Source organism: Kogia breviceps, chromosome 1, assembly GCF_026419965.1.
Source record: "Kogia breviceps isolate mKogBre1 chromosome 1, mKogBre1 haplotype 1, whole genome shotgun sequence".
Taxonomy (NCBI): domain Eukaryota; kingdom Metazoa; phylum Chordata; class Mammalia; order Artiodactyla; family Physeteridae; genus Kogia; species Kogia breviceps.
In genome coordinates this window covers 162,556,151-162,570,476 of record NC_081310.1, presented here as the reverse complement: position 1 = coordinate 162,570,476, position 14,326 = coordinate 162,556,151, and the positions used below count along the sequence as shown (strand labels likewise).

Sequence of the window (14,326 nt, the reverse complement as noted above, 5' to 3'; positions counted from 1 at the left end):
TTAAAACACAAACCACTGGGCTCCACCCACAGAGTTTCTGATTCAGTAGATCTAAGTAGAGTCCAAGAATCTGCATTTCCGAGAAGTTCCCAGGTAACGTTGATACTATTGATATAGAGACTACACCTTTAGAATAAGTGGTAAACACCATAATTATATTCTCCTAAATAAAACTAAACTAAGTGAGAAATAAAAGATGAAGGCAGATAGTGCATTAAAATGTCATCTTTATAAGTCATTGGTATAAAATAAAGTTAGCATATGTGAATGGGTGGGTGGACAATCTAATGATGAATTCCAGTATTGGGCTGATTTATCTGCCCAGTTACAGGCAGTGATAGCCTGCTCCCATTGAGACAGAGACTTAACTGCTAAACTTGCTTCATGGCTGAAAGCAATTGAGAACACATGTTTCCTGGGGTTTGCCTATTCCTTAGATAGATGGGAAGAAGTTTCAGGAAGACACATCTCAGTTCCTGATCCCAAATTTATACTACGGAAGCATGGTGAGTAGTAAGTGAGGAGGTAGAGAGAGGCCACAGGTATTACTCTAGTAACAGAAAAAGCTGCTTTAACAAGGAAGCAAACCTCAGTTGTTGGGAGAATCGCAGCCCTTACAACCACCACTGCCATCCCTCCTACCCTCCCCCAATACTGGAAAACACTTAAGTCTTTCCAGTGGCCCATTGTTGTCAATAGGTTATAAGGATATCCACGTACATCAACTGGTATATCTGCGGCTCTGGTTATTTGGCTAGGAATAATTCCTAGAAGTGTGAAATTACTGGGCTAGTAATTTAAGGCTTTTCATACATATTGTCCAGTTGTCTTCCAGAAAGGATTCAGAGATTTACACTTCTGCCACCACTACTCATGGCACAATACTGCACTGTAAGCAAGAAATAAACCTCTGTGTGTCAAACCAGTGAGACGAGAGTGGTGTTCAGTGTTTTAGAAACATTATTTTGATGTATACTCACTGCTGCCCAGTGAAATGGAAACTATTATTAACACCACTTTACAGTGGCAAAAACAGGTTTTCAAACAGGATTGTTTGAAATCACACAGCTGGTAAGTAGCTGAGTGGACACTCAAATTTAGTTTCCTCTGACTCCACTCATCATGCTTTGGATCACAATTGGGTTGAAAAGAGATTTACGGAGATTACATCATGGCTTGAAGTCAAGTGAGGTAGAAGAGGCATAGGTTCTATGAGAATCCTGCTGGTGAAGAGTCCCAGCTCCTTTAGGGCTCTATGTGTTTATCCACTTATCATCTACTCATTAAGATTAAATTCCTGGGACCCAGGGTAGCCTGGCAGGGGAGAACATAGTCATTGGCAAAGTAGATGGCTCCTTAGGACAGCCTGGAAAAAGTCCTCCCTCCCCCTTTGCTTGACACTCTAAAAGCCTTCCCACCTCTTGCACCTACTCCTTGGCCCTTTGCCAATGCCTAAGCCTTCCCAGCCATGATTCAAGGTTTCCCTCCCACCCCACCCTGAGCAATTAAAAGGGAATGGAAGATCAATATGACATACTTTCCTAGAAGTGAAATCTGATAGACAGCATGAAAGTCTTTCACTCTAGAAAGAAAGTTCAGTCATTCTTTCAATAATTAGTTATTGACTATGTGTCTGGCATTATGCTAGGGATAATATGATGAGCAGAATCAGGCCAGTCCCTCCTTTGTGTAGTTTATGGGAAGAATATGAATCTGTGAGAGCACAAAGCAAGGGGTGTGTACAGGAAAGTTCACTGGACAAAAGCAGCAGCATGTGAAAAGGCCCCGCAGTGGAAGGCCGTAGCGTGTTGCCAGGAAACAAAAGACTACAATGAGTGGAGAGTGAAAAAGAGGGAGCTTTGGGGCAAATGAAGCGGCAGGGTAAACCACATAGGCACCAGTGAACTGTGCTGACATTCCTGGAAAAACACTGGTAGGTTCTAAGCAGAGAGTAGGTTGCATGACATGCTCAGAGTTACATTTGAAAAGGTCTTTCTGGCTTTAGTGTGGAGAACAGATTGGAGGAGGGAAGAAAGGCCAGGTCAGTGGAACTGCAAGCACTTAAATCACTTAAAAACACTCCCTCTGGTCTGCTGCAGGACACACCCTTCGGCAGGACATAGCTGAGGTGAGGACTTGACCTCACACTCAAGCAGCTCTAGGTCTTTCCCTCTGTCCACGTGTGTCTTTGGCCCATCTGCTGCTGCTCTGGGGAGACACCCCTTGGGACTGAGCCTGATAAATAAACCCTGGCTTTCATAATCGTCTGTTCATTTCTCTAAGCAGCGATCTGCCTTTAGGGGGAAAATAGTACAGGCCAATCACCTCCCCCCCCCACACACCCCCATCATATTTTATTTTTTTAACTTAAAAATCCTAAACCAGTTTTTAAAGAAACATTCTATATTTCCAGCAGAAAAGCTAGGCTACCACTGGGTTTATTCACAACCAGGACTCCACTTCGCACCATAAGTCACTGTAGATTTTGTAGTCCCCATTTAAGTAGCAAGTGTAAAAGTGATTCTATCGGCTCTGATGTGGGGAATGTATGACCAGTGAGAGCAGTGGTTTATTCACCATAAAATCCCTACAGCAAGCATTAAAAAAGTTGGACTGAGACTGAAATTACCAAATCAAACATTCCTTTCCTTTTCAACTTGGTTTTCCTGAGTCTAAATGCTACACTTTATAGCTCTCATAATTAAATACAATCTTGATAGAGTCAACTCAATTACAGAAGACAATAACTTCTTGGCTTTTGATTCTCTGAATAGCAATTTACCAAATAGGATAACCCTTTAGCCAATGTCTTTATTTAGATCATGCAGTACATTTGTTAGGAACATGGCCAAGAATAGAGCTGAATGGTTAAGTCGCTAAAGACCTGCCTCTAGGTTGTGATATTAGCATCAACTATCACAAGCCCACCAAACATACCATCGTGTCTCCAAGAGATTATGGAAAATGTCTTTTTGAAATTCCAACATGAAAAACTTTGTCTGCTGATCCCATCACATATTTGATGCCAAAGAACTTGATTGTTCCATCAATAGATTCTCTTACATCTGTTGAAAATACAGGCAAAAGAGTGAGTCTAACACGACTTGAACTTCATGGTTCCCATCATTCCCCATGTCTCTCTCCCAGTATCCACAGTTCATCTTTAAGAAGCTGGGAGTCCCCTTTGATGTTTATGACAAGGGTGTATGCTTGCACTCCATGAATTTACCCACCTTGAAGGGAGACACCCTCTCTCCCGCCCCTGCTGCCCTCCACCCTGGGCTCCACATTCCTCCAGTCCCGTTGGGGACTCTCTAGTCTCCCTCCCAGACCAGTGGTTTTAGATGATTTGTTCCATAGACCACACCCTCTCAATTACCCCATAAGCACAGACTTCTCTAGTCAGGGACCAATCCCCTCTTCTTGGTCTTGGCCAAACCTGTTACAAAGGAGAGGCCAAACCCAAATTTTGGTTAATTACAATGTTAACGAGCAGAAAAAGCCCCCAAGATTTCTTGCCTCACTGATTAATGCTATCCTTTTGCTTGGACTCTGTCTTCTCTCCCTTTCTACTAAAACCCTACTTATTCTTCCTGTTAGCTGAAACCCAAACTCCTTTAGAAAGCTTGAATAGTATCCTCACTTGATGTGATGTAGTCCTCTTTTAAGTTCCTCATAAGCATTATACAAAGATTTTAGAGTAAGACATCCATCTAGGTTGGCATCTAAATTGTCATAAATAAACCATTTGCTCACTCTACACCTTGGTTTCCTCATCTGCAAAATCTCATAGGGATGCCCTGAGACCTAAATCACACTATAAAGTGTTTTGCCACCAATTAGGCACTCAAAAGTGGAAGCAACCATCAGTATGATTTATATCTCTTACTGTAGTAATTAGGCTTGCCTATATTATAGTGTTTATGAATTCATCCTTGCTTCCTCGCCCACTTCCCACCCCTCCTCCACTGTGAGCTCCTTGGGAGATAACTTCACTAATTAATCTTAGCTCAGCCTCAGAAAGAGGCTGGGATGGAGAGTGTTCATTCATTCCTAGATAAACTGAAGTTGTCTGGAATTCTGTGCTGTCCAATCCAGAACCTTCTACCCATATGTAGCTAAATATTTATATTCAAATTAATTACCATTAAATTAAGTTAAAAAATTTGTTCCTCAATTGTACTAGTCACATTTCAAGTGTTCAATAGCCCTATGTGGTTAATAGCTACCATTTTGGACAGCACAGGTTTGGAATATTTCCATCATAGCTGAAAGTTCTATTGGAACACACTAGTCTAAATGCTAAATACAGAGACATATTGTCAAACAACAGCTCAGATTTCCAGCTGCCACACAATCCCCACCGATGCTAAACACTGCAGGCAGATGGAGTCACACATAAGATAGTGTATGAAGTGCCACCAAACGCTTTACTCCTCATCTCTAAAGGTAAACTACAGTGGAAGATGGGGAAATCTGCTCTATTGCCCCAGCTTGTGTCCAACTCTTGATATTGCACATTCATAGTAAGTGATTCATGGTGATAAACGCCTACATTAAGAAAAGAAATCTCAAATAAAGAATCTAATGTTATACCTCAAGTAACTAGAAAAAGAAGAACAAAATAAGCCCAAAGTTATTATAAGGAAGGGAATAACAAAGATTAGAGCAGAAATAAATGAAATAGAGACTAGAAATGCAATAGAAAAATCAACAAAACTGAGAGTTGGCTTTTTGAAAAGATAACAGAATTGACAAATCTTTAACTAGAATAACTAAGGTAAAGGGAAAGAAGACTCAAATAAATAACATCATAAGTGAAAGAGGAAACATTACAACAGACACCACAGAAATACAAAGATCATAAGAGGCTTCTATGAACAATTATATGCTAACAAATTGGATAACCTAGAAGAAATGAATAAACTCCTAGAAACATACAACCTACAAAGCCTGAATCAGGAAGAAATCAAAAAATTAGAACAGACCAATAACGAGTAAGGAGATTGAATCAATAATCAAAAATCTCCCAACAAAGAAAACAGCAGCATCAAATGACTTCACTGGTGAATTCTACCAAATATTTAAAGAAGAATTACTACCAATCCTTCTCAAACTCTTCCCAAAAATCAAAGAGAAAGAGACACTTCTAGACTCATTTTTCAAGGCTTGCATGACCCTAATACCAGAGCCAGATGAGGTCACTACAATAACAGAAAATTACAGACTGATATCCCTGATGAACATAAATGCAAAAATCCTCAACAAAATACTAGCAAACTAAATTCAAAAGCACATTAAAAGGACCATACACCATGATCAAGTGGGATTTATCCCTGGGATGCAAGGATGATCCAATATATGCAAATCAATAAAAGTGATCCATCACATTAACAAAATAAAGGATAAAAATTATATGATTATTTCAATAGGTGCAGGAAAAGCATTTGACTAAATTCAACACCCTTTCATGATAAAAAAAAACCTCTCAACAAATCAAGTCTAGATAAAAATGTATCTCAACATCCTTTTGTGATAAAAATTCTCAACAAGTTAGATGTAAATGCATTGCACCTTGAAAAATCAGGTAAAGGGCTTCCCTGGTGGTGCAGTGGTTGAGAGTCCACCTGCCAATGCAGGGGACACGGGTTCGTGCCCTGGTCTGGGAAGATCCCACATGCCGCGGAGTGGCTAGGCCTGTGAGCCATGGCTGCTGAGGCTGCGTGTCCGGAGCCTGTGCTCCACAACGGGAGAGGCCACAACAGTGAGAGGCCCGCATACCAAAAAAAAAAAAAAAAAAAAAAAAAAAAATCAGGTAAAGATGGAATGTATTCTACCTTAACATAATAAAGACCTTGAACTTAGCCCACAGCTAACAGATGTATTCAACAGTGAAAAGCTCAAAGCTTTTCCTCTAAGATTAGGAACAAGACAGGGATGTCCACTCTCACCACTTCTACTCAACATAGTACTGGAGTCCTAGCCAGAGCAACTAGACAGGAAAAAGAAATAAAAGACATCCAAATCAGAAAGGAAGAAATAAAATGCCTCTGTTTGCAGATAGCATGATCTTATATATGGAAAACCCTAAAGACTCCACCAAAAATTATTAGAATAATAAATGCATTTGTAGATTTTCAGGTTACAAAGTCAACATACAAAACTCTGTTGCATTTCTCTACACTAAAAACGAACTATCTGAAAAAATAAATTAAGAAAAAAATCCCATTTATAATAGTATCAAAAAGAATAAAATACTTAGGAATAAACTTAACCAAGGGTGTGAAAGATCTGTACACTGGAAACTATAAAACGTTGACAGAAGAAATTGAAGAAGACACAAATGGGAAAATATGCCATGTTAATAGATTGGAAGAATTAATATTGTTAAAATGTCCATACTACCCAAAGCAGTCTCTAGATTAAACGCAATTTCTATAAAAATTCTAATGGCATTTTTCACAGAAATTTTAAAAATCCTAAAATTCATATGGAACCATAAAAGAGCCCAAATAAAGTTTTGTTCTTGAGCAAGAAGAACAAAACTGGAGGTATCACACGTCCTGATTTCAAACCATACTATAAAGCTATAGTAATGAAAACAGTGTGGTATTGGCATTAAAACAGACACACAAATCAATGGAACACAATAAGGAGACCAGAAATAAACCCACACATATACAGTCAATTAATTTTTGACAAACACCAAGAACACAAGTTGGGAAAGGATAGTCTCTTCAACAAATGATGTTTGGAAAATTGGATATCCACATGCCAAAGTGTGAAATTGGACCCTTATCTTACATCATGCCCCTCCCAAATCAATTCAAAATTGGTTAAAGCCTTAAAGGAAAGATTTAAAATTGTAAAACTCTAGAAGAAAACAGAGACAATCTCCTTGACATTTGTCCTGGCAATTTTTGAATCTTGTTGCCAAAAGCATAGGTAATGAAAGCAAAAATAAATAATCAGGACTATATCAAAACTATTATATCCATTAAAGGGTTAATATCCAAAATACATAAGGAAACCTTACAACTCAATAGCAAAAAACAAACAAACAAAAAACCCCCCCAAAACCCCCAAGCCCACAAAAACCCAATTTAAAAATGGGCAAAAGACCTCAATAGACATTTCCTTCCCTCCTCCCCGCAAAAATGCGTAAAGTACCTGAATAGACATTTTTCCAAAAAAGACATACAAAGGCCAACAGGTTTATGAAAAGATCCTCAACACCACTGATCAGAGAAATGCAAATCAAAACCACAATGAGATATCACATTACACCTGATGGGATGTCTATTATCAAAAAGACATGAGATGGTGTTGTTGAAGATGTTGAGGATATACACCATTAGTGGGAATGTAAATTGGTACAACCATTATGGAAAACAGTGTTGAGGTACCTCAAAAAATTAAAATTAGAGCTCCCATGTGACCTAGCAATCCTACTTTGGGTATATATCTGAAGGAAACAAAATCAGTATCTCAAAAAGATATCTGCACTCCCGTGTCCCCTGCAGCATTATTCACAATAGCCAAGATATGGAAACAACCTAAGTGTCCAACAGTGGATAAATGGGTAAAGAAAATGTGATATATAGATACACCCCCCCACACAGACACACACAGACACACACACACAGACACACACACACACACGGGAATATTGTTCTTCAAGAAAGAAGGGACTCCTACCATTTGTGACAACATGGATGAACTTGAAGGGCATTATGTTCAGTGTAATAATCCATACAGAGAAAGACAAGCACCACATGCTATCACTTGTATGTGGAACCAAAAATAAGTTGAACTCATAGAAATAGAGAATAGAATGGCGGTTCCCAGAGACTGGGGGATGGAGGAAATGGAGACAGGTTTGTCAAGGCTACACACTTTCAGTTGTAAGATGCATGAGTTCTGAGTGTCTAACATAAAGTATGATGACTATAGCTAATAATACTGTGTTGTATATCTGAAGTTTGCTAAGAGAGTAGATATTAAGCGTTCTCACCAAAACAGAAGGGTAACTATGTGAGGTGATAGATGTGTTAATTAACTTAATTGTGGGACTAATTTCACAATGTATGCTTATATGAAATCATTGCGCTGTACACTTTAAATATAGTACAAGTTTATTTATCAATTATACATCAATAAATGTGTAGGGGGAAAGTACGGCTAATTCTTGCAGGTCCACAGCCCCACAGAATCTGTAAAGGAAGCAATAATGTGGGCTTACACAAAGCGACTTCTTAAATGCAGTGGACTCTGAATACTTCCTTTCCATGTCAAGGGCTGATGAAACACACACATGAATCTCTCCATCCTCCGGACTCACATCTCACTTAAAGTCAGGAGAGTCATGGGCATTCACCAGGCATTTTACACTTGACTACCTCATACAGCCGCTAGTCCTCATAACAATCTCGAAGGCTGCAGGATTATTTTTACTAGATTAGAAAAGAGAGACTTGGAGAGGGAAAAGCAATTTGCCAAGGTCACACAGTAAGATGAGGAATAGAGAATCAAGCCCAGGTTTGACTGACTCCAAATGCCTGGCTCTTTTCTCTGGCTCCAGTTCTAGCCGAAACTTCCTGTGGGAAGGGCTTTGATCTCCACCTTCTTCGGAACCAAGACAGTTGCAGCCCGGAACTAGGAGGTGCAAATTCCTGGAGTTTAGCACCGATAGCACCTGTCTATGTCTGATATCCACTTGCAAAAGGATAACAAGCTGTTGGAGACAGATGGACTGAGAGTCTCTGAGATTCAGAGAGAATGTGTGCTGTCAAAGGGTAGAGAGGGTCAGAAAAAGACATCCACAGAGAGATTTATAATTTTAGAGATTTATAGAAAGTCAGCATTTCAAGGAGTTTCAGAATATTTCAGCGAGATAATTGGTGTCCCAAAAGTTTCAGAGAGATACAGAAAACTATAGATATTTGCATATTGCAGAGATATATTGGGAGACTTGATCAGAGAATGTGAAAAAAAAAATCAGAGCAAGATTGAAAGACTTTTCTGACACACTGGCTCCTATGTGCCAGGAATGTCTCTGAGAACTTTTGACATATTACTGCAGTTGAAAAGACCCGTGAATCCCTCATCTATCTACAGATATTGTGTGTGGAAGTTTAGCTCTGATTATAACATGGGTGTGGAGGGAGTGAAGAAAGGATAGTCACCTACTGGATTCTCTGCCCAGAGGGACGGTGAAATGGAAGATGCTAAAATTTGTCCTATGTCTTCCCCCTGTGGCCATCCATTGTACTGCACATTCTGAAAAGTAGGATCTTTCAGGGCCCCAGTCCCAGACCCGCCAGGGTCCAAATTACCTGCTCTACAAGTCTAGGCCTTAAAAGATAATTCACACATGAATATCTCCCTTCTCTGAATTCCTATCTCACTTTAAACAGTTATAGTTGTGTGCATTCAGCCTGCTTTTGCCACTTAACCACCAGCAGAGCATTTCCCATGGATCCAGTAGTGAGCAAAGTGTTTTCTATTCTCTCCTTTAATATTCACAACAAGCAAGCCAGGTATCCTGAGCACTTGCCTACAGTCACACACTTAATAAGCTGAAGTGTTGTCATTCAAACCTACCTCTGTCTTACTTCAAGTCCCTCATTCTTTTCTCTGTTTCCACCTCTAATCTCTCAGCTGAATTCCCTTAAAGGAAGGCATCCAGGCTCCGCTTTATTTCCACCAGTCACAGGCCAAGCACAGGGTTGGATAGACAGTATAAACTTGGTGAATGCTGATAATTTAAAACTAATTGATGGACTTCCCTGGTGGCACAGTGGTTAAGAATCCGCCTGCCAGTGCAGGGCACAGGTGTTCGAGCCCTGGTCTGGGAAGATCCCACATGCCGCGGAACAACTAAGCTTGTGCGCCACAACTACTGAGCCTGTGCTCTAGAGCCCGCAAGTCACAACTACTAAAACCCGCAACAAGAGAAGCCACCTCAATGAGAAGCCCATGCACCACAACGAAGAGTAGCCCCCGCTCACCACAACTAGAGAAAGCCCGCGTGCAAAAACGAAGACCCAATGCAGCCAAAATTAAATAAGTACTTTTAAAAAACAAAAACTAATTGATGATCGATTGATTGATCAGTAATTGATCATTATTGATCAATGCCTTATTGGGGTCAGTGACTGCTTAGAAAGCCATCCTAAGACAAGCCAGATGGTTTTCCTGAAACCTAAAAGGCTTGGGGAGGCCACTGAGATATGGTATACCTCCATTTGCTGCATGATACAAAGGCAATTTTTTTCCCATCCCATTTGCAGCCATCAGGATACAGAGGAGCCAGAAGCCCTACAGAAGTGGGTAAAATTCCAGAGATAATTCCTGCAGAGAAAGGAGAGGAGGGATGAATGCCATAGACTAGCCAGAGCATAGTCTTGGCTTCATGCAGTGGAGGCTAACAGAGCAAGCATTACACACCTTACAAGGGGCAAATCTCTCCCTCGGTGAGACTCCCTCTCTCCAGTTGTTGAGACACGATGCCGACAGCTCCTCACAGGTGACCAGGCTTGTAGCTGCAGAATAAAATCCAGGTGGGGGGGCCTGGTCTAGCCTGGCAGGTAGTGGGCCCCAGCCAGGGTCTGGAGCAGTGGGAGTGGTCTGGAGAGCCCCCCAAAGCCCGGTGCAGGAGGAGGTCCAGCTTAGACATCAGGAGACTGCGCTCAAGTCTCACTCCGATACACACTTGCCTCGGACAGACACTGGAACTCACTGAGCCTCAGTTTTGTCACATGAAAAATAGGGTCGTAACTTGCTTTCCATGAAAAAAGAAGTAATGCTTTCTCATCTCAGAGCCTACACTTTTAGCTGTGCTACCACATCCCATCAAACATAAACACTGATGTCCTTTGTCTGAGGTTTGAACTCACCCCGAATTCTCCAACCCCATCTCTGGTTCCAGACAGAAAATTGGAAGCTGGAAGAACCTGAAATGGAACGTCACACACCTTGAAGGATTGGCTGCCCGGGCTCTGGGGTCAGAGAGCTGTCTGTGCTAGCAACCCTCCAGCCATCACACTATATTCTAAGACTTGTGTAAAGACAGACCATGAGGTCCTCAAGAGGGTTTGGATCTGGTTTCTCTCCGAGTACCCGGTGCTTTCTGCACACACAGCAGGTGTCTGCTGGATGCTTCTTGAGGGAATCGTGAGGAAGGACCCCAAGCTCTACCATTTCCAAGAAGCCCTGGGGCAAGATGATGAAGAGGAAAGAGCACTAACCTTGTAGCTGGCAACCTTGGGTGCCCATCTCAGCCCTGCGATAACTCACTCTGTGGCCTTGGAAAACTTGCTGACTTCTCAGAGCCTCTGTTCCTTCAATTGTGAAGTGGGGATAATGCCTCTTATTCCCAAGTACCACGCAGGGCTCGTGGGTGAAGATAGTAAGAGAAGGGTGTGCCATTTAGACTATAAAGTGTGGCATGGCTGGGGCTCCTAATGTCCCCCCAGAATCCATTCTTCTCTGTTAATGAGTAAAAAACCCCGAATCTTGACAGGGCACAGGCCACCCCAAAGAATGATAGCATTTCCTATCTTTCCCTGTAGCTAGGTGTGATCACATGACTAAGTTCTGGGCAACAGGATATTAGCAGAAGTGTTGTGTGCCATTTCCAGGAAATGTACACTGGAATATAGAGGCAATGGTTGGAATACAGAGGCAATGGCTGGAATTCCATTTTAAACAATGAGATGAAAGATGGTAGAACAGCAAGAAAAAAGGACTTGAGATCTCTTCAAAAATTATGAACCACCTTACCGGTCCTGTTTTGTGTATCTCTAGACATGAATGTGAAAAAAAACTTTCTTATTTAAGCAACTTTTAAGTTGCAGGTATATCACAGCCAAACTTAACCCTAGCTGATATATGTGGTATGGCGAGTGACAACTGGCATGGTTTTGAGCTTTTGCGTTTAGGAAGAGCTTGCATGGGAAAGGAGGAAACTGATGTAACATGCATTCATTCATTTATTTGATGAAAATGTAATGAGGATCTACGATGTGCCAGGCCCTGTGCCATGTGCTAGAGACAGAAGTGAACCCGATAAAGCCCCTGCTTTCCAGGAGTCCCCCACGAGCAGGGGGAACGGACAAGCAATTATAGCACAGTTGGTAGGAGTTACAATGGAGGGGGGGACAGGCAACCGTGGGTACCAAGTAACCCAGAATCCAGAAAAGGACATGGCGGGGGCGGGGACAGGCCGGCGGAAAAGGAGCATATGAGCCCAGGTCCCAGGCTCTGCCTCCAGTTGCTAATCCCAGGATCCTCTGAATCTCCTTGGCCTGCTTCTCGCGTGAGGCAGCAGAGAACTCGCCGCCTGTTTATTCTCTCCCCAGCAAGATCCAGATGTTCGCTGGCAAGCGCTCCAGAGCCTTGCTTGGGTGGCTGCAGGCTCTGCTTTCTGAGGAGGACGTGGCAAGGTGGGTGGCAGGGGCTCAGTCATGAAGCCACCCCCTGACCCCACTTGGGGCCTCTTGGGGCTCTGGAATTTGTCAGGACCAAGGACATCTCCAGGGGCCTGACCGCTCTAGGTGAACACCAGGGCAGAGTCCCACAGAGCCATCTTGACACACAGAGCACAGTGCCAGCGACAGCGCTTGTGATAGAGCAGCCCTGCGCCGGCCGAGGGCTCCGTGCCTTGCACACACTCCTCAGGCTTTATACCTCAGGATCCCTCTGCGAGGTCAACTTCGTTATCCCCACTCCACATACAAGGACATGGAGTCTGAGAGCACAACTCATGAGTACCAGGGCCGGGCGGGGTCCAGGAGTGCCTGGTCTAAAGCTATGGACCCGAGCCCTCACTGTTCTCCCACTTTTCCATCACAGCTCCAGCTGGATCCCACTTCTCCCAGGACTCTTAGATCCGAAAGGCTAGAGGAGACCAGGTCAATAATTTGCTTTGGAGCACTTTGGCGCTCCAAGGTCATTACAAGCGAGCCCAGACATCTCGTTTCACAGGTGAGGAACGGCGCTCGCAGTGATGTATGCCACGTGCATCCATGCGTTAGGGGTCAACAACGTGCCGGTGGCAGAAGCAAAGCTCTCCGGCTCCCGGGCCACACCTGCTTCCTCTGCACCACTGCTGCCTTCTGCCACTTGGGATCTGCTGTTTGCTCTTGGATTGAGCTCTGGTTCCTCATAAAAGTGATGTCTGCAGAGAAGACAGCCGGTGTCAGGCACTCACCACCCTCCCACGGTCCTTTCCCTGAATCCTCGGGGAGTCCCCACGCTGCTCGGGGTCTTAGCTCACAGGCACCCGTCAGAGCCACTGCAGCCCTAGCTGCGGACACAGCCAGGAACAGTCCAGTGTGGTCACTGCTGTGAAGGGGAGCACATGGCCCCCAGCCTGGGCACCAGGAAAGGCAGCAAAGAGCAGCCAGAGGAGAGGAGGGGAGGCAAGAAATGATCTCTTGGTCAGTGGCCCCCCAGTAACGGCAGGAAGGGCAAGGGCAGTGCAGCCAGGACCTTAAACACCCTTGTCTCGTGTGCCGGAGCAGGAACCCTCTCTGCAGCCTTCCGACGGGCGCTGTCTAGCTTCCATGCTCTAGACCTTGGCCTAACCCTCTGCTGGTGTCACTCCCCCTTTTGAGATGGCCCCAGCCTATACCATTGTTTTCCTTAAGTCACCAGGCCCTTGGACACACATAAAATTCTGCCATAGGCCCTCTGACACTCTTCTCTCTTGGCTTCACTAGAGGGTGAAAGGGGCCGCCTCCTCCCCCTGCAGATGGGGAAGAAGAGGGGTCACCAGGTCACTCCAACAGCTTCTTGCAAAGCAATTGCCATGGGGCTCTTAGTGCAATTCTAAGAAAATTTCGGCTGGTCCAAGGAGTGTCCTCCAGCCAAAAATGCCCGTTATGTGAGCCACATGTCCTGCAGGAAAGGGCATGCACGGTGTCAGCTGGGCTCAGTCACTGGCCGAGAGCAGCCAGGCAAGTGAGATTTCAGGGCGAATGTTCAATACCTACGGGGTCAGCTGGGGCAGCAGGGGCCCTGGGCTTAGCCATTGCCACGGCCTCTGTGGCATGGCTCCCTGAGTGTCCTGACTCACTTTTAGAACTGGCGTAAGGTTCCTAGGCACCTGTTATATTGTCCTCACCCATTGGACCTCAGCCAAAACGGAGACAGAAAATGTCCCATTTCAACATCTCATTGCATATACTTTATCTCACTTAATAATCCCAACTCTTTAAGAGGTATGTATTATTGCCTTATTTTACAGATGCAGAATCTTGGCCTGGGTGGGTTCAATGATTTTCCCATCACAGCGTAGCTAGTAAGCAGCAGGGGAACCGGG

The 14,326-nt window shown here is 43.5% G+C and overlaps 1 protein-coding gene across 1 annotated transcript in view; it reads right to left on the bottom strand.

Moving 5' to 3' along the window:
• LOC131765446 (putative selection and upkeep of intraepithelial T-cells protein 1 homolog) overlaps positions 1 to 11,430 on the bottom strand; it is a 111,959-nt gene extending 100,529 nt beyond the window's left edge. The window contains 1 exon segment of the mRNA XM_059079088.1: positions 11,250 to 11,430. Coding sequence (XP_058935071.1) covers positions 11,250 to 11,430 — 181 coding nt within the window.
• Positions 11,431 to 14,326: the final 2,896 nt, after the last annotated feature.